General features: G+C 40.8%; 1 protein-coding gene and 1 gene segment (V, D, J or C); both read right to left on the reverse strand.

Annotated features, from left to right (window-relative positions):
• Positions 1–591: 591 nt before the first annotated feature.
• On the reverse strand, positions 592–6,113 carry LOC125168508 (immunoglobulin heavy variable 1-46-like). The segment is given in 3 exon segments: positions 592–601; positions 5,585–5,904; positions 5,990–6,113. Coding segments are annotated over 2 exon segments (360 nt in total).
• A 13,242-nt stretch (positions 6,114–19,355) lies between these two features.
• On the reverse strand, positions 19,356–22,441 carry LOC125168476 (disintegrin and metalloproteinase domain-containing protein 21-like). Its single transcript, XM_047863639.1, is given in 2 exon segments — positions 19,356–20,411; positions 20,413–22,441. Coding segments are annotated over 2 exon segments (2,226 nt in total). The 5' UTR covers positions 21,781–22,441; the 3' UTR covers positions 19,356–19,553.
• Between the last annotated feature and the right edge of the window lie 1,159 nt (positions 22,442–23,600).

Consider the following 23,600-nt stretch of genomic DNA (forward strand, 5'->3'; position numbering starts at 1 on the left):
TGAAGTCCATGTCTCCCTCTGGGTCTGAGTGTCTAACCGTACCCAGGTGGATATGCATGGATGTCCCCAAAATGCTCTGAGGTGAAGAGAAACAGTAAGGAAAGAAACATGAAGAAAGACAGATAACAACAAGGAAAGACACATAAAGGAATCATTGCCATTGAGAGAGGACTTCTGGGGCTGACATGCATCCTGTTTTCTGCGGCCCTGATTGGAGGATGTTGGACACTAGCCAGTGGCGGTCGGGGGCAGCCCTACAAACTGGGCTCTGGGATATGAGACCAGAACCATAGCCACCCTAAGCTGACTGTATTGTGGACAAGTAACATGACTCTGGAGGTCCCTCACCTGAGGGTAAAGAGATGTTCTGGCCACCCTGTGGCCCCTCCACCCTCTGAGGTAACTCCATCCAGATGTTATACATTCACAGCTTATATTGTATGTGAAATGTACCCTCTCTCAGTAAGGCAATGGTCCACTGCTGGTTCTGGGAGGATCCATCCTTGTGACCTTGCCTCTGGTATAAACCTCTTCTCTGTCTTCTAAGAATGAAAGCAAAGTTCCCCTTAACATGCAGCTAAAATCCAATATTGTGCCCTCACTTGGATCCAATTATTTTTTGGTGTAAATCACTAGTGAAATTGTCATCTGTTTGGAAATTCCCTTCAGAAGCAAGTACTGGAATACATGGGTTGTGTCAGGTGGTGTAGACCAGTGGAACAGCACATGGTAAACATGCATCCTCAAGGCTGAACTTGTTCCCTAGTGAGGAATGGGAAGTACAAGGAATGCCAGCTGACACTAGTCTGTGCTTCTTAAGGACCCAACAGACCTGGGTGAACGGACCTGCTCCAGGAGCAAGGACATCTACACACAGGCAATACATAGATGCCAGCTGTCTAGACAGACTGCCCATGAGATGTGGTCACAGAGGAGCTGGGAAGGGCAGCTGGGGTTTGAACTCCAACTCAAGTGGCACCAACATTGGGAATCATGAGTATGTTTGTTAATTAATGTCCACTACCAGTTAGGGATAAAATGGGTAAATGCAAGTAGTTAGACTCACTGCCCTGGATCTCATTGGTTATGACTATTTGTAACAAAATTTGTCCCCTTCCTTTTTTCCCCCTGTTTTTTAATGTCTGAAGATTTTATTTATTTACATCTTTGTTAACAATAGTGTAGTTTTAGTTTTGGGAATGAAATTTAGTGATTCATCACATACATTAACACCCAGTGTGCATCACAACAAGTGACCTACATAATCGCCATCACCCATTTAGCTATTTGAATCAGAATTTTTGTGTCCTTTGTGTAAATACCTTGTAGAGAAATTGGTGGGACATAAGGTAATTCTGTTATAACTTTTTAAACTCTTTCTCCAGTGTGGTCACACCACTTTGCATTCCCACCAAGAGTATAGGAAGGTTCCTCTGTCTCCACATCCTTGCCAATATCTGTTGTTTCCTGAATTGTTCATTTTAGCCATTCTGACAGGTGTGAGGTGGTATCTTATCATGATTTTGAATTGTTTTTCCCCAATGATGAGTGATGTTGAGCATCTTTTCATGTGTCTCTTAGCCATACAGATGTTTTCTTTGGAAAAGTGTCTGCTCATGTCTTTTGACCATTCACTGGATATTTGTTCCTCTGTGTTTGTTAAGTTCTTATAGATTTTGGATACTAACTCTTACCACGTATGTCATTTTCAAATATCTTCACTCCTCTGTCAGTTGCCACTTAGTGTTGTTGATTGTTTCCTTCACTGTGCAGAAGCTTTTTATCTGGATGAGGTCCCAATAGTTCATTTTTTGCTTTTGGTTTCCTTGCCTCTAGAGGCATGTCTATTAAGAAGTTGCCGAGGTCGGGGTCAAAGAGGTTTCTGCCTGTTTTCTCTTATAGATGTTGATGCTTTTTGGTCTTACATTTAGGTTTTTCATCCATTTTGAATATATTTTTGTGTTTGCTGTAGGAAAGTGTTCCAGGTTCAACCTTCATCATGTTACTATCCAGTTTTCCCAGCACCATTTGCTGACCAGACTGTTCAGCAAATCTGGTTCTCTATTCTGTCCCATTCATGTGTGTGTCTATTTTTCTGCCAGTACCATGCTTTCTTGATGATTACAGCTTCGTAATACAGCTTGAAGTCTAGAATTGTGATGCCTCCAGCTTTGGATTTCTTTCTCACCATTGCTCTGCCTATTCGGTGTTTTCTGGTTTTATACAAATTTTAAAATTCTTTGTTCTTTTTCTGTGAAGAATGTTGGTGTTATTTTGGTAAGGATCACATTGAATGTGTAGATTGCTTTGGGTAGTATTGATATTTTAGCAATATTTGTTTCCCAACCCATGACCATAGAATGCTCTTCCTTTGTGTCTTGTGTAATTTGCTTCATATGCTTTCTATAGTTTTTAGCATACAGATTTCTAACATCTTTGGTTAGGTTTATTCCTAGGTACGTTATGATTACTGGTGCAATTGTAAATGGGACTGATTCCTTAGTGCCTCTCTTTTCTGCTTCATTTTTGGTGTATGTATATAGTGCCAATAACTTGATGTTGTCTTTGTATCCTACAACTTTTCTGAGTTTTGTCTCCGTCCTAGAAGTCTTTTGGTGGAATCTTTTGGATTTTCCCCATAGAGTATCATGTAATCTGCAAAGAGTGAAAGTTTGACTTATTCCTTTCAAATGTCTATGCGTTTTATTTCTTTTCATTGTTTGATTGCAGAGGCTAAGCCTTCTAGTACTACGTTTCATTTGCTTCCATGTATTTTTATTTCTCCTTTAGGTTCCTGGTTAACCGCTTTATTCTTCAGTACGATGGTCTTTTACTCCAACTATTAGTGGTGTTTCCAAATTTTTCCCTGTGGTTGAGTCCAAGTTTCATAGTGTTCTGATCTGAAAATATGCATGCCATAATCTCAATCTTTTTTTACTTGTAGGGGCTGATTTATGACGCAGTGTGTGATCTATTCTGGAGAATGTTCCATGTGCACTCAACAAGAATGTATTCTGCTGCTTTAAGATGGAATGTTTTGAATATATCTGTTAAGTCCATCTGCACCTGTGTCATTCAAAGCCATTGTTTCCTTCTTGAATTTCTTCTTACACGATCTGTTCAGTGTTGTAAGTGGGGTGTCCCCTACTTACAAGTGAAAGTCCCCTACTACTAGTGTATTATTATCAATGAGTTTTTTAAATGTCATTAATTGCTTTACATATTTCCGTGCCCCAATTTGTGGTCATAAATATTTACAGTTGTTAGTGCTTCTTGTTGGATAGACCACTTTATGATATAGTGCCCTTCTTCATCTCTTTTTGTAGTCTTTGTATTTTAAATCTAGGTTGGCTGATATGAATATGGTACTACAGCTTTCTTTTTATGTCCAGTAGCATGATAAATTGTTCTGCAACCCCTCACTTTCAATCAACAGGTATCTCTAGGTCTCAAAGGAGCCTTTTACAGGCAGAATATACATGGATCTTGTTTTTTTAATCCATTCTGATACCCTGTGTCTTTTGACTGGACTTTTTAGTTCATTTACATTCACAGTGATTACTTAAAGATATGATATTAGTGTAATTGTGTTATCACAATGCTTGTGTAAAGTAATTTTTTTTTCTGGAGATTTTCTCTGTTCCTTTCTAGTATTTGTTGCTTTTGGTCTTTCTTTCCCACTCAAAGAGTCCCCTTTAGTATTTCTTGCAGCGTTGGATTACGGGTCAAGGCTCCTTTAGATTTTGTTTGTCTGGGAAGCTCTTTATCTCTCCTTCTTCTCAATGACAAACTTCCTGGATAAAGTATTCTTGCCTGTCTATTTTTTTCCCATTCAGCACATTGAATGTATGATGACACTCCCTTCTCTCTTGGTAAGTTTCTGTGAAGGGAACTAACCTTATTTGCCTTCCCTTCTTAGGGACTTCTTTTCTCTTGCTGCTTTTAGGAGTTTTCCTTTATCTCTATATTATGTCAGTTTTCTATGATTTATCTTGGTAATGGCCTGCTTTTGTTGATTTTGATAGGAGTTCTCTGTGCCTTCTGGATTTGGATGTTCATTTCCTTCCTTGGGTTAGGGCAACTTTCAGCTACAATTTGCACAACTAAACCTTCCGTCCCTTTTTCCCTCTCTTCTTTTGGGACTCCTATGAAAGGAATTTTACTACACTGTACAGAGTGGCTGAGTTCTCTAAGTCTACATCCATAACCCAAGAAGTTAGTTTACCCTCTCTTTTCTGATTCTTTATGTTCCATAATTTTATCTTCTATATTGCTTAGTCATTCCTCTGCTGCTTCCACCCATTATTATGTGCAGTAAGCATCATGTCTCTTTCATAGCATTTTTAAATTTCACCGTTGACCAGCTTTTATGTCTTTTATCTCTGTGGTATGCATATCCTTGATGTCTTCTATGCCGTTCTCAAGCCCATCCATTATCCTTACTATTGTTGTTTTAAGTTCTGTTTTAGGCCTATTCCTTATATCTGTTTCGATTAGATCCCTGGATATGATCCTTTCTTGTTCTCTCTTTGGGGATGGATTCCTCCATATTCTCATATTGTCTAGGTCTCTGTCTTCTTCTGTGTTTTAGAAAACCTGTTATGTTTTCAGCTTCTGAGAGTAATGGCTACATTAAGAAGAGTTCATATGCTGTACGGAGACTGGCACTTCAGGAAGGGTTTGTGGTGAGTGCTGTGTGCACTGTGTTCTTGCGTTTGGTGTCTTGGGAAGTGGGCATCACCCAATCCATTAAGGTTATGAATAGAATAAAAATAAAAGTGAAGCAATTTCTCTCATTTTTACTTCTTGTGTGCCTGCTTGAGCTGTAACATTGACTTCTCTTGCCCTTGGAGTGAAAGTTAAACCATCAGGTCCCCATGTTCTCAGACTTGACACTAGTTTGGAATCAGATGAGAATTACACCACTGACTTTACTGGGTATCCAGCATGTGATAGTATATCATGGGACTTCTCAGCTTATTTAGTCATGTAAGCCAATGTGCTATGTGTTCTGTTCCTCAGGATTATCCTAATACACGTAGACGCTTTTTCTCTTGTAGTTTCAAGTATTTGAAGAAAACTGTAACACATATAAAGTTCTGAGAAGCAAAGTGACATCAATGAAGTGTCATGGTGTTTGACTGGGACAAGAGCAGGGTGAGGATAATGAGGAGCTTTGGGATCCTGTGGTCCTAGATGCAAAGTGAGCGCACCTGGGACTCCTGTAAATGTTCCGTTGATGTGCATCAGGATACGTGTAAACCATTGATATTTAGTACAAGGGTAAGCAATTGTAAGAGACTCTATCTCTTGTTCATGTAATTATAGTTTTCCTGGTAAAAAAAAAAAAAAAAAAACTCTGTAAACCAGACCGAAGTAGGTAAGCACAGAATCATGTGTCCAGAGAGGCTTCCTGGGGGATACTGCTGTATGGAGAGGAAGCCCCAGGCCATGGCACAAAACCTTCCAGCAACGCCTACCTGCACCTGCTCCTGGGAACACAAACAGTATGGTGCATAGTGTGCACCCCCTGGTGGTCCTGATCTTCTTCTACAGGGCGGTTTGTGTCTGGGCTCACAAGGACAACCCCTCACTGTGTCCTTGCACAGTAATACATGGCTGTGTCTGCAGACCTCAGATTGCTCAGCTCCATGTAGGCTGTGTTTGTGGATGTATCTGCTGTCAGGGTGAGTCTGCCCTGGAACTTCTGTGCATAGCTTGTAGAACCATCTTCAGGGTCAATTCTTCCCATCCACTCAAGCCCTTGTGCAGGAGCCTGTCGCACCCAGTGCATATAGTAATCAGTGAAGCTGTATCCAGATGCTTTGCAGAAGATCTTCACTGATGCCGCAGGCTTCCTCACTTCAGCCCCAGACTGCACCAGCAAAACCTGGGAATGAACACCTGTAGAGAGGGGACAAGAGTGGATGAAACCAATGTTGACTGGTCCTGGTCCTCTCCTGTGTCCAGGGACTTGGCTGACCCTTACCTGTAGCCATTGCCACCAGGTAGAGTATTCTCCAGCTCCAGTCCATTGTGAGGGGGTGTGTCTCAGGGTCTCCGGCAGAGGATGGCGTTGTACAGTGATGCTCTCAGGGCACAGACACACCCGTACTTAACCTAGTGTTCTTAGGATTATTTGCATAGTCATGAGACAGAGTATTTCATACACAGGAACAGAACCATCTGGAGACGGTCCCAGAGACCGTGTACATTGGGACTCAGAGAGCACCAGTCTAATCCTTGTTTGAGGATATGTGTCCTTGACAAGGTTCCTGAACTGTGTGCAGACTGAGCTCCTGCCACTGAGTGATAAGACCTTACAGAAAATTCTCCCCATTGTGGACCAGTGTTGAATGAGGCAGAGACCACCTGAACCTGTTGTTGGCTCTGATATCTGAACGTCTTATTCCTGGATAAGCGTGACTCCAAACTGCTGCACAACGTGGGGTAATAAATGCATCCTGGTTTCCATCTCTTAGATGAAGATATCTAAAAGCCCTGGACTAGCAGCGTCTTCAAGTGTCTTCTCACTGCCTGAGTTCATTAAATGCTCTGATGGAACAGGATATTTAAACACCCTTTAGCATCCCTCATCCTACTCATATTTTAGATTGCTTTCAGGAAAAGGAAACACTGGCTTCTGACAGGAAAGCCTTCCCCACCCCTTGTGCACCTACTCACCTGGGGTAGCAGCCTGGTGCTGGGTAGTACTGAAAGGCCCCTGCCGTCTAGGCCCGGCCCTGCCGGGAGGTACCTGTCAAGACTCACAGGACATTTATTCCAGTGTCTCTACTCCAGCATTACATGGTGGAGGGGAGCAGAATATGCCACCCCAAAAATGCCACTGGAATGAAACATGCTTGAGAAACAGCCAGTGCAGAGGCGCACTGACCATCCTTTGTTCCCTAAACAGAATATAAATCTCCATGTGAAATACACCCTTTTTGTGCCAGGAGGGGAGAAATGTCTTTAGCACCAGAAAAAGGAATTTAGACCCAAGAATGCTGTGCAGAGAAACCTTAGTTCTTCACTATTGTAGTAACACTAAGCACATTGAAGCTCTCAGTTTTTCCCCATTGAGGATGATATTAGAATTGGGTCTTTCATATATGGCTTTTATGATCTCGAGGTGTGCTCCTTCTATCCCTAGTTTCTTGAGGGTTTTTGATCAAGAAAGGATGCCGTATTTTGTCGAATGCTTTCTCTGCATCTATGGAGAGGATCATGTGGTTCTTGTACTTTTTTTTATTGATGTGATGAATCACGTTGTTTTGCACATAGTGAACCAGCCCTGCATCCCAGGTATAAATCCCACTTGGTCGTGGTGAATAATTTTTAATGTATTGTAGGATCTGGTAGGCTAAATTCTTGTTGAGGATTTTCCCATCCATGTTCATCAGGGAAGTTGGTCTATAGTTCTCCTTTGTAGTGTGGTCTCTGTCTGCTTTTGGAATCAAGCTAATTCTGGCTTCAGAAAGAGTCTGGAAGTTTTTCTTCCATTTCTATATTTTGGAACAGCTTCAAGAGAAGAGGTGTTAACTCTTCCTTCAATGTTTGGTAGAATCCCCTGGAAAGACATCTGGCCCTAGACTCTTGTTTTCGACAGATTTTTGACTACTAATACTATTTCCTTACTGGTTATGGGTCTGTTCAAATTTTTATATTTCTTCCTGTTCAGTTTGGTAGTGTGTATGTTTCTAGGAATTTTCCCATTTCTTCCAGATTGCCCATTTTATTGGCATATAATTGCTCATAATATTCTCTTACTATTGTTTTTATTTCTGTTGGGTTGGTTGTGTCTTTCCTCTGTCATTCTTGATTTTACTTATTTGCATCCTTTCCTTTTTCTTTTTCATCAAACTGGCTAGTGGTTTATCAATTTTGTTCATTCTTTCAAAGAACCTGCTTCCGGTTTCATTGATTTGGTCTACTGTTTATTTGGTTTCCGATAGCATTACTTTCTTTTGTAATCTTTAGTATTTCCTGTCGTCTGCTGGTTTTGGGTTCTATTTGCTGTTCTTTTTCCAGCTCCTTAAGGTGTAAGGTTAGGTTGTGTATCAGATCTTTCTTCCTTCTTTACGAAGGCCTGGAATGCTATATACTTTCATCTTCTGACCACCTTTGCTGTGTCCCAGAGGTTTTGGGTTGTGGTGTTATCATTTTAATTGACTTCCATATACTTTTTAACTTCCTCTTAACTGCTTGGTTAGCCCATTCATTCTTTAGTAGGATGTTCTTTAGTCTCCAAGTACTTTTTACCTTTTGAAATTTTTTCTTGTGGTTGATTTTGAGTTTCACAGCATTGTGGTCTGAAAATATGCACAGTATGATCTCAATCTTTTTGTACTTACTTAGGGCTGATTTGTGTCCCAGTATATGGTCTATTCTGGAGAACGTTCCATGTTCACTGGAGAAGAATGCATATTCTGCTGCTTTAGGAGGAAATGATCTGAATATATCTGTTAAGTCCATCTGGTCCAGTGTGTCATTCAAAGCCATTCTTTCCTTGTCGATTTTTTGTTGAGATGATCTGTCCATTGCTGTGAGTGGGGTGTTGAAGTCTCCTAATATTATGGTATTACTATCGGTGAGTTTCTTTATGTTTGTGATTAATTGATTTATATTTGTGTGCTCTCCCATTTGGCGCATAAATGTTTACAATTTTTAGGTCTTCTTAGTCTATAGACCCCTTGATCATGATATAATGCCCTTCTGCATCTCTTGATACAGTATTTTTAAGTCTACATTGTCTGATATAAGTATGGGTACTCGGGCTTTCTTTTGTTGACCATTAGCATGATAGATGGTTCTCCTTCCCTTTATGTTCAATCTGAAGGTGTCTTTAGGTCTAAAGTGGGTCTCTTGTGAACAGCATATAGATGGATCTTGTTTTCTTATCCATTCCGTTACCCTATGTCTTTTGATTGGGGCATTGAGTCCATTGAGGTTTAGAGTGAGTGCTAAAAGATATGAGTTTATTGTCATGATTATGCTTGTAGATCTGGAGTTTCTGATGGTGTTCTCTGGTCCTTTCTAATCTTTCTTGCTTTTGATACACACACACACACACACACACACACACACACACACATATATATATATATATATATATATATATACATATTTCATCTTTTGTCCCCTCAGAGAGTCCCCCTTAAAATTTTTTGCAGGGCTGTTTTAGTGGTCAAAAACTCTTTTAATTTTTGTTTGTCTGGGAAACTTTTATCTCTCCTTCTATTTTGAATGACAGCCTTCTTGGATAAAGAATTCTTGTCTGCATACTTTTCTGATTCAGCACACTGAATAGACTCTGCCACTCCTTTCTGGCCTGCCAAGATTCTGTGGATAGGTCTGCTGCAAACCTGATCTGTCTTCCCTTGTATGTTAGGGACTTTTTTTTTCCTTGCTGCTTTCATGATTCTCTCCTTGCCTGAATATTTTGTGAATTTGACTATGGTATGCCTTGTTGCTGGCCAGTTTTTGTTGAATCTAATGGGGGTCCTCTGTGCTTCCTGGATTTTGATGTCTTTGTCTTTCCCCAGGTTAGGAAAGTTTTCTGCTATGATTGGCTCACATAACCCTTCTACCCCTATTTCTCTTTCTTCCTCCTCTGGGACCCCTATGATTCTGATGTTCCTTTTTAATGAGTCACTGATTTCTCTAATTCTTAAATCATGCTCTTTTGCCTTAATCTCCCTCTTTTTTTCTGCTTCATTATTTCCTATAAGTTTATATCACTGATTCTCTGTTCTGCTTCATCCATCCTTACCACAGCTGCATCCATCCGTGATTGCAGTTCAGGTTTAGCATTTTTAATTTCATTCTGGCTATTTTTTTTACTTCTTTTATCTCTTCAGAAAGGGATTCTAATCTATTTTTGACTCCAGCTAGTATTCTTATTATCGTGATTCTAAATTCTGGTTCACACATCTTGCTTGTACCTGTGTTGGTTAAATCCCTGGCTGTTGTTTCTTCCTGGTCTTTCTTTTGGGGTGAATTCCTCCATTTTGTCATTTTGAAGAGAGAAAAGGAATTAATGAAGTAGATATATTTAAATAAAACAATAAAATTACAAAAATATTAAAATTAAAAATTAAACATACACACACACAAATCTAATAGTTAATGCTACATCCTAGGTGTCTTTTTTTTAGTGTGTTGAAAGTGGTTTGACAGATTAGGGGGAGAAAAGGGGGCAAATTAAATCATTTGAGAATTTGAAAAAATGAATACACTGAAGTAGAGTAAAATGGGTAGATAGGAGTAAAATAGAATTTGAAAATAATATACACAAAAGTAAAGAATATAGTAGAAAAGATTAAAGAAAAATATTTTTAATAAAAATTAAAAATAAATATGAATTTTTTGTTCTGTATTTAAGAAAAAAGTAAAGAAATGAAAAAGAGAATAAAGATAAAGAAAAGAAAAAAAAGAAATTATTTGATAATTTGTAAAAGTGAATATACTGTAGTAGACTAAAGTAAAATGATGGAAATAAAATAGAATTTGAAAAAATTTACGTAAAACTAAAAAAACATAGTAATGACAATTAAATTAGATTATTTTGTAAATATGAAATTTATTGTAAAATAGGTTTCTATACAACACCCAAAGCTCATCCCAACAGGTGCCCTCCTCAATGCCCATCACCCACCCTACCCTCCCTCCCACCCCCCATCAACCCTCAGTTTATTCAGTTTTTAAGAGTCTGTGATGGTTTGACTCCCTCCCTCTCGAACGTTTTTTTTCTTCCCCTTCTCCATGGTTTTCTGTCAAGTTTCTCAGGATCCAAATAAGAGTGAAAACATATGGTGTCTGTCTTTCTCCATATGACTAATTTCACTCAGTACAACACTCTCCAGATCCATCCATGTTGCTACAAAAGGCCACATTTCATTCTTTATCAATGTCAGGTAGTATTCCATTTTGAATAGATACCACAATTTCTTTATCCATTCATTAGTTGATGGACATTTAGACCCTTTCCATAATTTGGCTATTGTTCAAATTGCTGCTATAAACATTGGGGTACAAGTGCCCCTATGCATCAGCACTCCTGTATCCTTTGGGTAAATTCCTAGCAGTGCTATTGCTGGGTCATAGGGTAGACTTATTTTTAATTTTTTAGGAACATCCACACTATTTTCCAGAATGGCTGCACCAGTTTGCATTCCCACCAACAGTGCAAGAGGGCTCCCGTTTCTTCACATCCTCTCCAGCATGTATAGTCTCCTGGTTTGTTCATTTTAGCCACTCTGACTGGCGTGAGGTGGTATCTCAGTGTGGTTTTCATTTGTATTTCCCTGATGAGGCACGACGTTGAGCATCTTCTCATGTGCCTGTTGGCCAATTGGATGTCTTCTTTAGAGAAGTGTCTATTCATGTCTTCTGCCCATTTTGTTACTGGATTATTTGTTTATCGGGTGTGGAGTTTGATGAGTTCTTTATAGATTTTGGATACTAGCCCTTTGTCTGAAATGTCATTTGCAAATATCTTTTCCCATTCCGTTGGCTGCCTTTTAATTTGGCTGATTGTTTCCTTTGCAGTGCAGCTTTTTATCTTCATGAAGTCCCAATAGTTCATTTTTGTTCTTAATTCCCTTGCCTCTGGAGATGTGTCAAGTAAGAATTTGCTGTGGCCGAAGTCAGAGAGGTTATTTCCTGCTCTCTCCTCTAGGGTTTTGGTGGTTTCCTGTCTCACATTCAGGTCCTTTATACGTTTTGAGTTTATTTTTGTGACTGGTGTAAGAAAGTGGTCTAGATTAATTCTTCTGCATGTTGCTGTCCAGTTCTCCCAGCACCATTTGTTAAACAGACTGTCTTTTTTCCATTGGATATTCTTTCCTGCTTTGTCAAAGATTAGTTGGCCATACATTTGTGGGTCCAATTCTGGACTCTCTATTCTATTCCATTGGTCTATGTGTCTGTTTTTGTGCCAATATCATGCTGTCTTGATGATGACAGCTTTGTAGTAGAGGCTAAAGTCTGGGATTGTGATGCCTCCCGCTTTGGTCTTCTTCTTCAACATTTGGCTATTCTGGGTCTTTTGTGGTTCCATACAAGTTTTAGGATTGCTTGCTCTAGCTTCGAGAAGAATGCTGGTGCAATTTTGATTGGGATTGCAATTTCAATTGTGTAGATTGATTTGGGTAGTATTGACATTTTAACAATATTTTTCTTCCAATCCATGAGCATGGAATGTTTCTTCATTTCTTTGCATCTTCTTCAGTTTCCTTCATAAGCTTTCTATGGTTTTCAGCATACAGATCTTTTACATCTTTGGTTAGGTTTATTCTTAGGTATTTTTTGAATCTTGGTGCAATTGTGAATGGGATCAGATTCTTCATTGGTCTTTCTGTTGCTTCATTTTTAGTGTATAAGAATGTAACTGATTTCTGTACATTGCTTTTGTATCTTGCGACTTTTCTGATTTCATGTATGAGTTCTAGCCGACTTTTGGTGGAGTCTATTGGGTTTTCCATGTGTAGTATCATGCCATCTGCAATAAGTGAAAGCTGACTTCATCTTTGCAAATTTTCATACCTTTGATTTCCTTTTGTTGTCTGATTGCTGATGCTAGAACTTCCAACACTATGTTAAACAACAGCAGTCAGAGTGAACATTCCTGTCGTGTTCCTGATCTCAGGTGGAAATATCTCAATTTTTCCCCATTGAAGATGATATTAGCTGTGGGGTTTCCATAAATGGCTTTTATGATGTTCAAGTGTGTTCCTTCTATCCCGAGTGTCTTGAGGGTTTTTATTAAGAAAGGATGCTGAATTTTGTCAAATGCTTTCTCTGCATCAATTGACAAGATCATATGGTTCTTGTCTTTTCTTTTATCAATGTGATGTATCACACTGATTGATTTGCGAATGTTGAACCAGGCCTGCAGCCCAGGAATGAACCCGTTGATCATGGTGAATAATTCTTTTTATATGCTGTTGAATTCGATTTGCTAGTATCTTATTGAGAATATTTGCATCCATATTAATCAGGGATATTGGGCTGTAGTTGTCTTTGTTTTAGGGTCTTTGTCGGGTTTAGGAATCAAAGTAATACTGGCTTCATAGAATGAGTCTGGAAGTTTTCCTTCCCTTTCTATTTTTTGGAACAGCTTGAGAACTAGAGGTATTATCTCTGCTTTAAATGTCTGGTAGAATTCCCCAGGGAAGCCATCTGGTCCTGGACTCTTGTTTGTTGGGAGATTTTTAATGACTGATTCAATTTCTTCACTGGTTATGGGTCTGTTAAAATTTTATATTTCTTCCTGTTTGAGTTTTGGACGTGTGTGGGTGCTTAGGAATTTGTCCATTTCTTCCAAGTTGTCCAGTTTGGCATATAATTTTTCATAGTATTCCCTGATAATTGCTTGTATTTCTAAGGGTTTGGTTGTAACAATTCCATTTTCAGTCATGATTTTATCTATTTGGGTCATCTCCCTTTTCTTTTTGAGAAGGCTGGCTAGAGGTTTATCAATTTTGTTTATTTTTTTCAGAAAAACGAAACTTGGTTTCATTGATCTGCTCTTCAGTTTTTTAGATTCTATATTGTTTATTTCCACTCTGATCTTTATTATTTCTCTTCTTCTGCTGGGTTTAGGGTGTCTTTGCTGTTCTGCTTCTATTTCCTTTAGGTGTGCTGTTAGATTTTGTATTTGGGATTTTTTTATGTTCCTTAGGATAGGCTTGGATTATAATGTATTTTCCTCTCAGGACTGCCTTTGCTGCATCCTAAAGCATTTGGATTGTTGTATTTTCTTTTTTGTTAATGTTTATTTATTTTTGAAAGAGACAGAGACAGAATGCGAGTGGGTTAGGGGCAGAGAGAGAGGGAGGCACAGAATCTAAAGCAGGCTTCAGACTCTGAGCTGTCAGCACAGACCCAGACGTGGGGCTCGGACTCACAAGCTGGGAAATTGTCACCTGAGCCGAAATTGGAATCTCAACTGACTGAGCCACCTAGGCCCCCTTGGAGTGTTGTATTTTCATTTTCATTTGTTTCCACATATTTTCAAATTTCTTCTCTAGTTTCCTGGGTGACCCATTCATTCTTTAGTAGGGTGTTCTTTAACCTCCATGCTTTTGGAATTGTTCCAGGCTTTTTCCTGTGGTTGATTTCAACTTTCATTGCATTTTGGTCTGAAACTGTGCATGGTATGATCTGAGTTCTTTTGTACTTAGGAAGGGCTGTTTTCTGACCCAGTATGTGGTCTATCTTGGAGAATGTTCCATGTGCACTCTAGAAGAAAGTATATTCTGTTGCTTTGGGATGCAGAGTTCTAAATATATCTGTTAAGTCCATCTGATCCAATGTATCATTCAGGGCCCTTGTTTCTTTATTGATCCTGTGTCTAGGTGATCTATCCATTGTTGTATGTGGGGTGTTAAAGTCCCCTGCAATGATCACATTCTTATCAATAAGGTTGCTTATGTTTGTAATTATTTTATATATTTGGGTGCTACCATATTCGGTGCGTAGACATTTATAATTGTTAGGTTTTCCTGATGGATAGACCCTGTAATTATTATATAATGCCCTTCTTCACCTCTTGGTACAGCCTTTAATTTGACGTCTAGTTTGTCTGATATATGTATGGCTACTCCAGCTTTCTTTTGACTTTCAGTAGCATGATAGCTATCCATCCCCTCACTTTCAATCTGAAGGTGTCCTCAGGTCTAAAATGAGTCTCTTGTAGACAGAAAATAGATGGGTCTTGTTTTTTTATCCATTCTGATACCCTATGTCTTTTGGTTGGAGCATATAGTCCATTTACATTCAGTATTTCTATGGAAAGTTACGGGTTTAGAGTCATTGTGATATCTGTAGGTTTCATGCTTGTAGTGATGTCTCTGGTACTTTGTGGTCCTTGCAACATTTCACTTACAGAATCCCCCTTAGGATCTCTTGTAGGGCTGGTTTAGTGGTGATGAATTCCTTCCATTTTTGTTTGTTTGGGAAGACCTTTATCTTTCTTATTCTGAATGACGGACTTGCTGGATAAAGGATTCTTGGATGCATTTTTCTGTTCCTCAGATGGAAGATTTCCTGCCATTTCTCTCTGGCCTGCCAAGTTTCAGTAGATAGGTCTGCCACTACTCTTATGGATCTCACTTTGTAAGTTAGAGCATGTTTATCTCTAGCTGCTCAGAATTTTCTCTTTATCCTTGTATTTTGCCAGTTTCATTATGATATATCATGTGGAAGATCGATTCAAGTTACATCTGAAAGGAGTTCTCTGTGCCTCTTGGATTTCAATGCCTTTTTCCTTCCCCAGATCAGGGAAGTTCTCAGCTATTATTTGTTCAAATACACCTTCAGCCCCTCTCTCTCTCTCTTCCTCTTCTGGAATTCCTATGATACAGATATTGTTCCATTTGATTGCATCACTTAGTTCTCTATTTCTCCCCTCATACTCCTGGATTTTTTTTATCTCTTTTTGCAGCTTCCTCTTTTTCCATAATTTATCCTCTAATTCACCTATTCTCTCCCCTGCCTCTTCAGTCCATGCTACGGCCACCTCCATTTTATTTTGCACCTCATTTACAGTATTTTTAGCTCCTCATGACTATTTCTTAGTCCCTTGATCTCTGTAGTAGTAGATTCTCTGCTTTCTTCTGTGCTTTTTTCAAGCCCAGTGATTACTTTTATGACTATTATTCTAAATTCTTGTTGTGTTATATTGCTTAAATCGTTTTTGATCAATTCGTTGGGTGTTGCTACTTCCTGGAGTTTCTTTTGAGGCGAGTTCTTCTGTTTCACCATTTTTGGTAGTCCCTGTGGTGGCTCCAAACTGCAGGGCACTTCCCCTGTGCTGTCTGGTGTAATTTGTGTTGGTGGGCGGGGCTGCAGTCAGACCCAATGTCTGCCCCCAGCCCACTGCTGGGGCCACAGTCACACTGGTGTGTACCTTATCTTACCCTCTGCCAGGGGCAAGATTCACTGTGGAGTGGTGTGGCCCCTGTCTGTGCTGCTTGCACACTTCCAGGCTTGGGGTGCTGCTTCGATAGGATCTGGCATATTAACCAGGGTGGATCCGCAAGGTGCACAGTGGCGGGTAAAAGAATGGGTAAAAAGAAGTGTGGCCTGTATGTACAGTGGAATTCTATGATTCATCCATAAGAAAGAATGAAAACTTGCCCTTTGAGACAACATGGGTGGATCCTGAGGGCATCAGGATAAGTGAAGTAAGTCAGACATGTGGGAAATCAAATAGGTATGTCCTGGTGTAGGACATTACAGGGAACACATTGCAAACCAGAACGCTGCTTTCTGGCTTTGCTGAAAACAGCAGGCAGTGCTTTGCTTGTGTGGTTAATGTGTATCTAGGAGGTACTAACTTCCCTTATCTCGTTAACGTATATCTAGGGAGCACTCATCACCCTTATCTAGTTAATATAGACCTGGGGCACTCGCTTTCCTTATCGATTTAATGTAAATCTAGGGGACACTCAGTTCCTTTATGTAGTTAACGTAAGTCTAGTGGGAACACTAAAGTTCACTTATTTAGTTAATATTGATCTAGTGCAACTAGTTAATATAAATCTAGGGGGCACTGTGCTGATTTAGTTGAAATAAACTTAGGGGAACTCAATGTGATTATCTAGTTAATGTAAATCTAGGGGGCACTGAGTTCCCTTATGTAGTTAATGTAAATCTAGGGATCATTCACGTATCCAGTAAATTTTTATGTAGTGGGCACTCATTGAACTCACCTAGTTAATGTGAATTTATGGGGCACTCATTTCACTTATCTCGTTAATGTAAATCTAGGGGGCACTCATTTCCTTGTCTTGTTAATGAAAATCTATGGGACACATTAGGGAAGCACACTTTGCTTATCTAATTAATGTACATCTAGGGCGCATTCAATTTGCTTATCTAGTTAATGTCAGCATAGGGGGAACTCACTTTAATTATCTGGTTAATGTATGTTTAGGGGGAACTCACTTTGCTTATCTAGTAAATGCAAATGTCGGGGGCAAGCTACACTTCGCCTAGATAGTTAATGTAAATCTAGGGAAACCTCACTTTGCTTATCCAGTATATGTATATCTATGGGCACTCTCTCCCTTATCTAGTTAATATAATTCTAAGGGTACTCACCTCACTTACCTCCTTCATGTATACATAGGGGGCACTCACTTCCCTTATGGAGTTAATGTATATGTAGGTGGCACTCACTTCACTTTTGTAGTCAATATAAATCTAGGGGGCAGGTTAAACTTTGCTTATCTAGTTATGTAAATCTAGGGGTCACTAACTTCACTTATCTAGTTATTCATCTAGGGGGCACTCACTTTGCTTCTCTTGTTAACATAAATCTAGAGGGCAGTCACTTTGCCAGTCTAGTTAATGGGTATCTAGGGGGTACTCCACTTTGCTTATTTGGTTAATGTATATCTAGGGGGCACTCAGTTTATGGAGTTAATGTATATGTAGGGGGCAAGCTACACTTCACTTACCTAAGTAATATAAATCTAAGGGGCACTCACATTGCTTATCCAGTTAATGTAAATTTAGGGGACACTCACTTAGCTTATCTAGTTAATGTAAATCTAGGGGGCATGCTATACTTTACTTATTTAGTCAATATAAATCTAATGGGCACCTGCTTAGCTTATCTGATTTGTGTATATCTGAGGGGGCACTCACTTTATCTAGTTAGTAAATCTAGGGGGAATACTGCAGTTCACTTATCTAGTTAATATTACTCTAGGGGGCACTCACTTTGCTTAGCTCATTAATGTCAGTTTAGGGGGCCCTCACTTCTCTGATCTAGTTAATGTGTATCTAGGGGGACCTCTGTGCACACACAATGAACTTTGGTTTCTTTCCCCTGTTCATCCAGGTCATGTGAACTTAGTCCTTGGTCCACAAGAACATTTGGTGGAGAATTTCTTCCTCCCCTTCACCTTTCTAGGCTCTAGGTTCAGCCACATTCTGCTTGTCAGCTCAGACCCAGCACTCTACTTGAAGCCCACATCACTGTGTGCTGGTGTGTAGACTCCCATCAATTAGTGGGTGTGGCCTGTGGGTCCTAGATCCTCCACAGGACCCATTCTTACTTCATCCTGAAGGTAAACTCACGTTTCCAGCACATGTATGGTGTTAACTGAATAGGTCTGCATCTGTAACACGTGTGTCCAAACAGACAGAAGGCCTGATGTTACTGCACAGTTCACTTAGCATCCTTCTGTAGTTTACTGAGCAGGTGGCCGGGGCACCTGTTTGGCCCTCCTTCCCAAACATTCCTGGACTCATTCTTGCTGGGAACATGGAGTGTGGCTGCATGGGAATTTCAGGAGGTGCTGGGAAAGTATGATTACCTGTTTGCCCTGGAACATGGAGAATATGTGTACACATGGCAGTCTAATACTTTGTGTAACCATGTGTCTTTGAGACAAAGTGCATGCATGGGGACACATTGGTACGACTTACCATACTATCTGCACCAACAAAAGGATTCTAGGTATTAACTGAAGTAAAACTCCTGTTATGTGCTTCATGTGTTTTACATCTATTGGTGAATTATGGGATAAATTCTTATTCCAAAGTAATTTCTGAAACAGTTACTATTTAGTTCTGAAAATTTCCTAATCAATTACTATTAAAAAGTTGTATATTTTCAATTCATAAGAAAATAAACAGACTTTAATATCACTATTATGATTTAAACTATATTCTAGACAACTGTAAAAATAGTAAAAAATATTTAGAAAAACGGTCCCTAACTTTCCACAGGCTCAACTCTGCAGGATTTCTAGAAGGTTCTTGGGAGAACCAAAGTGAAAATCCTAGGCAGACCCTCATCTAAGGATGAACTCACTGAAAAATAGAGAAAAGAAGGAGAAAAGGGGTTCATATTCATCGGGCTCCCTCAGAATGCCAGAGACATCCATAGGCACTTGTGCCTACCTTTCTGATTGATTTCACTGGGGCTACTTTCAGCCTCACAGTCTCATTCTCCCACATTTGGAAATTTGCTCTCCAGGGAGGCACAGCTTGCACTGGCTGGGATCGAATCCATGTCCCTTTCCCTCACAGCCCACAGACACCCCAGTGTGGGACAGGCAGTATTGGTGGGTGGTAGTCCTCCATCACCCTGAACCCATATTGGGACCAGGAAATGAGAGGTCACCTGAAGAATGAGACAAAGCTCAGTGTGCAAGAGCACAGTTTTGGGGAAAATTCATGAATTTGTCCCTAAAGGAGCTTGTGGCAACTTCTCTTATTTCTGGAACCAGAAACCTCAGCCCAAGACACAACTGCTGACTCAGTTCTTCTGCAGAGTCTTAGGCACCGTTTGGGCTCTTACAGGCTTACAAAAATACATAGAGACCACAACCATGCAGTTTTCAAGTTTTATTTCACAGTTCTGCTCAGTGACGCATCAGAGACCTGGTGTCAGGTCCAAGATGTGCCTGTGGACTCCTGTGTCTCCCGCAGACCCCTGGAAACGTGGATGTTAGCTGTGCTGCCTCATTACTGTATTTTCACAGATGAGCCATGTGGCTTGTCTATAGTTGTTTAGGGGTCTGGAGGCTGAATTATGCATTGTCTTGATCAACAGTGTCTTCTGTAACTTTCTGTCTGTTGATAGTTCTGACATTTCCGGCAACACCAAAGAGGAATGCAGCAATTAAGACATAGATTCTAGCAAAGATCACTCTGAGATATACCACGGATTCACGACTTTGCCTGACTGACCGCATTCTTCTTGGAGGGGGTCCACTGTCTGTGCTCCCACCAGTGCCTCGTTCAGTGCACCGCGGAGGATCCCAGCCTACGTGGCAATGGCAGTTCCTGTTATTGTTGCATATCCCTCTGTGACTGCATTTCTCCGGGATACAGTCATAGTTCAGCTGAGCCACACTGCCATTGCAGTAGGTATCCTGACAGAACTTTCCAGGAGCACAGGGGGTACCGGTTCTCACATGACCAATATCGGTTGTTCCTGTGCTACGATGCAAATTCAGCCCAAAACACCAGAACCCTGAGATCTCAGACTGATGAAATCCAACATGCTCTTGCAGCTGAGGGAGATGGGTGACGTTACTACACTGCAGCCTTCCACACTGCATGTCTGTGGGGGAACAGGGTTTAGATTTGAATACCCCTGGGTCTCTTCTGCAGTGTCCATATCGGCTGCCTTTTTGATTTATGGTATAGCAGACATTTTCAGCCTTCACAGCATTTCTGCCAAAGATTTCTTGGCAGTGCATAGTGCGGTCAGTGCAGTTTCCATGATAGCAGTAGCCCTCTTCAGTGCACGGGGTTCCATCTTGCATATAGAAGTCATCAGGGCACTCCACGGACACCCCACGGCAGTATTCTGGAAGATCACATATATTTTGGATTGGCATGCAGAGTGTCCCAGCATCGGAATAGGTGCAGTTTGTACAGCATCTGCCTAGTATTACATTTGCTGCCAGGGGTTAGAATACAATCACTCGTACAGCAGGGATTGTTGTAGCACTGCTTGAAGGAGCCACAGTCACACTGCTCACCTGGCTCCACTACATAGTTTCCACAACGAACGTGAGTCAGGCTTTTATTGAAATAGGAAAGTCCTGAGTCAAATATGCACTCACAAAAATTATTCACCACTACATGCTGCATATGAACGAAGGAACAGTTACTGAAAGAATCTGTCATAATAGGGTATTGATTCCTAATGCAGGTAGATCTCCTCTGGCATGCACAAAACTTATTGTCATAAAAAATACCAATAGATTTTGCAATTGTTTGGGCTACTAACACAGACAACAATAAAAAATGTCTGCCTAGAGAAGCAAGCGAGATGATGGATTTTGATCCGCATACCGCATATGTGGCTGGCTGAAACTGAAGTTCATGTGGTGCATCTTTGTTCATAAGTAAAGCTGTATGTGGTTTAAAAGCAACAAACAAGTGTCTTTGAAAGTAGATATGAATCGGACTCCCTGGCACCTGAAAATTGTTCAAGACAACTGGATCTTCCAGATTATAAATGACCATGGAGGAAATATAGTGCCTTACATCAATACCTTGAAGCATTGAGTCAGTCAAACTAACAAGCCTTATGAGGAATCGGGCACATTTTGACACGTAGTTGAACACAATATACATTGTTTTGGAACCGAGAACAAGTCCTTTCAAAATTCCATGATGGGATGAATACAACTTACTAGAGATCCTGGGGGCTGCACTGATATTTTCTTGAGAGAACAGGGGGTTCCTATCCCCCTTATATCCCAGGTTATAAGTAGGTCCCGTTGCATTGGTGTCTGCCACTATCTGAGAAACAACGTGTTCAAACCGTTGGGAATCGCTGAGGGGTCTGATTTCATAGGCAAGGTTATCCAACTTCATGATACCTTCAAGGCCCCCATAGCACGTGTCCATGGTGACCATGGAAAGAGGAATCTCCTCCAGGTAGCCGAGGTAGTAACAGCCTGGAGGGATGAAGGGGTAGTCCATCTGCAAGGCTCCCTGATCATCCTGAGTCATCATCAGCAAATGTCTGGACCAAAAGAGTTTCTTGTGCCTCATGTGGATAACATGGCTCTTGCCCCCAAAATGCAGGCTGTAGGACAGCCAGCCAGGCATCTGAAAGCCCTTGCCATGGTGCAACTCCTTCTTGGGAATTACCACCTCAGAAGAGATGTAGCGCCATGAGGGACGACCTTGAGAACCTTGGACAGGAGCCAGCAATGCCCAGAGTGCAAGCAGCAAGAGTGGTGCCCTCAGGGTGACCTGGTCCTCTGCCAGCCTCATGCCCCTGCTCAGGGACATCTGCCAGTGAGAATGGATAAATGGAGGATCCTCAGCAAAGCCAGGCCTAGACCATCAGACAGAACAGAGGGCTGGACCGGGTGGCCAGCACCCTACACCTCGGGGCCACCTGTGGGGTTAGGTAACAGTCACAGGGTGTGGCATTGGGTGACCCTGCTCATCAGTTCAGCTGGGGTGGATGTGGGAGAGTCAGGTGGGCCATGGTCAACAGTGCTCACATGGACATGGGTAGGGACTTGGACCCAGAAACACGGCTCTATTCAACACATTCAATCTTTTCTCCTTCTATTTGGATACGGGATATGCAATTATAACACACTAACCTTCTCTACCAATTCCACGTCCTGTGGTGCTGCTGGGTCACTTTCTCTGGATGACTGCTTTTCCTCATTATGGAGACCAATGCTTCCTACTTCCATGGGATATGGAGGTAGACTGTCAATTTTACCTTTGTACGTATTGAAAAACATCGCTTTGTAATTTTACATGTCTTATTCTGGTTGGCTTTTATTTGCAAGCCATTTGATCCTTTTGGTTGTTGCTTTGAAGCTTCCTCTGAGTTTACTGAGGAAACATTTCCCAGTATTCTGTGTCATGATTGGTGAAGTACAAGGTTGTATTTTAGTTTTTTCTTATGCCATCTGGTGAGAACAGAAAGTACTGCTGAACATGTGTGAGCCCCAGGGGATTTCCCCTCTATTCCCTTATTGTGGTTCTTTCCTGGCCTCTGGGAGTCTTCTCCCATGCCTGTGAGGTTCTCTCCTCAGGTGGAGATAGATGCAGGGGAGTTGAGGTTACGTTGGCGGCTTGCACCATGGAGGCTGCACATGATCGAAAATGGTATCCACCATGGAACTCCCTTGTTTAAGTACCGTCTAGTCCTTTAAAATCCCCTGGGTTGGGCAGAAGCCCTCAGAGTTGGCTTTTGGAGAAGAGTCTGCCTTTTCTCCGGGTGGCTGGCCTCCTAAATAAAGCTCAACTTCTTTCCCACCAAAACTAATAATTTGAACATACCTTTCCAGAAATACTCAGCTGAATTTGGGATTTGATAACAATACAATGGAGAGTGGAATGGCAGTTGTCAGGGGCTGGCAGGGTGGGGCAATGAGGATTAGATCTCAAGGGCTATGATTTTCTGTTATGCAAGATGATTAAGTTCTAGAGGGGTGTCCACAACATTACCCCTGTAATTAACAGTACTGTGCTGTATGGTTCAAGTTTTGTGAAGAGTGTTGGTGTCATGTTCAGTGCGATCCTAACACAAAACAAAAGTGGAAGACACGAATTTTGCTTCTCACATGACAGTATGCTGAACGGCATGGACACACTCTCTACTGATAATGTGAAAATAATTTAAAAACATTTGCATAGTTTGAATAGTAACCCTGAGGATATGTCATTTACAAATATATTCTTCCATTCCATAGGTTGCCTTTTAGTTTTGTTGATTGTTTCCCTCACTGTGTAGAAGCGTGCTATTTTGAGGTAGTCCCAATAGTTCCTATATGTATGTATTTAATTTTCTTGTTTTATTTTTAATTTAAATTCAAGTCTTCAGTCTTTGAGCTCCACGTTTACAGAAAGTTGACTTGTCATGATTAACTTTATGGGTTATCTTGACTGAGTCATGGGTGCCCAGATTCACCACTGTTTCTGTGGATGTCTGTGATGTGTTTCCAGAAGAGACTGGCATTTCCTTCCATGGTTCCTGTCTGGGCATCACCCATTCCATTAAGGTTCTGAATAGAATCTGATGCAGAGCCAGGAAGAATTCCCTCATTTTTACTTCCCATGTGCTTGTTTGAACTGGAACAGTGGTC

The sequence above is a fragment of the Prionailurus viverrinus genome, chromosome B3 (genome assembly GCF_022837055.1).
Source record: "Prionailurus viverrinus isolate Anna chromosome B3, UM_Priviv_1.0, whole genome shotgun sequence".
Classification (NCBI taxonomy): domain Eukaryota; kingdom Metazoa; phylum Chordata; class Mammalia; order Carnivora; family Felidae; genus Prionailurus; species Prionailurus viverrinus.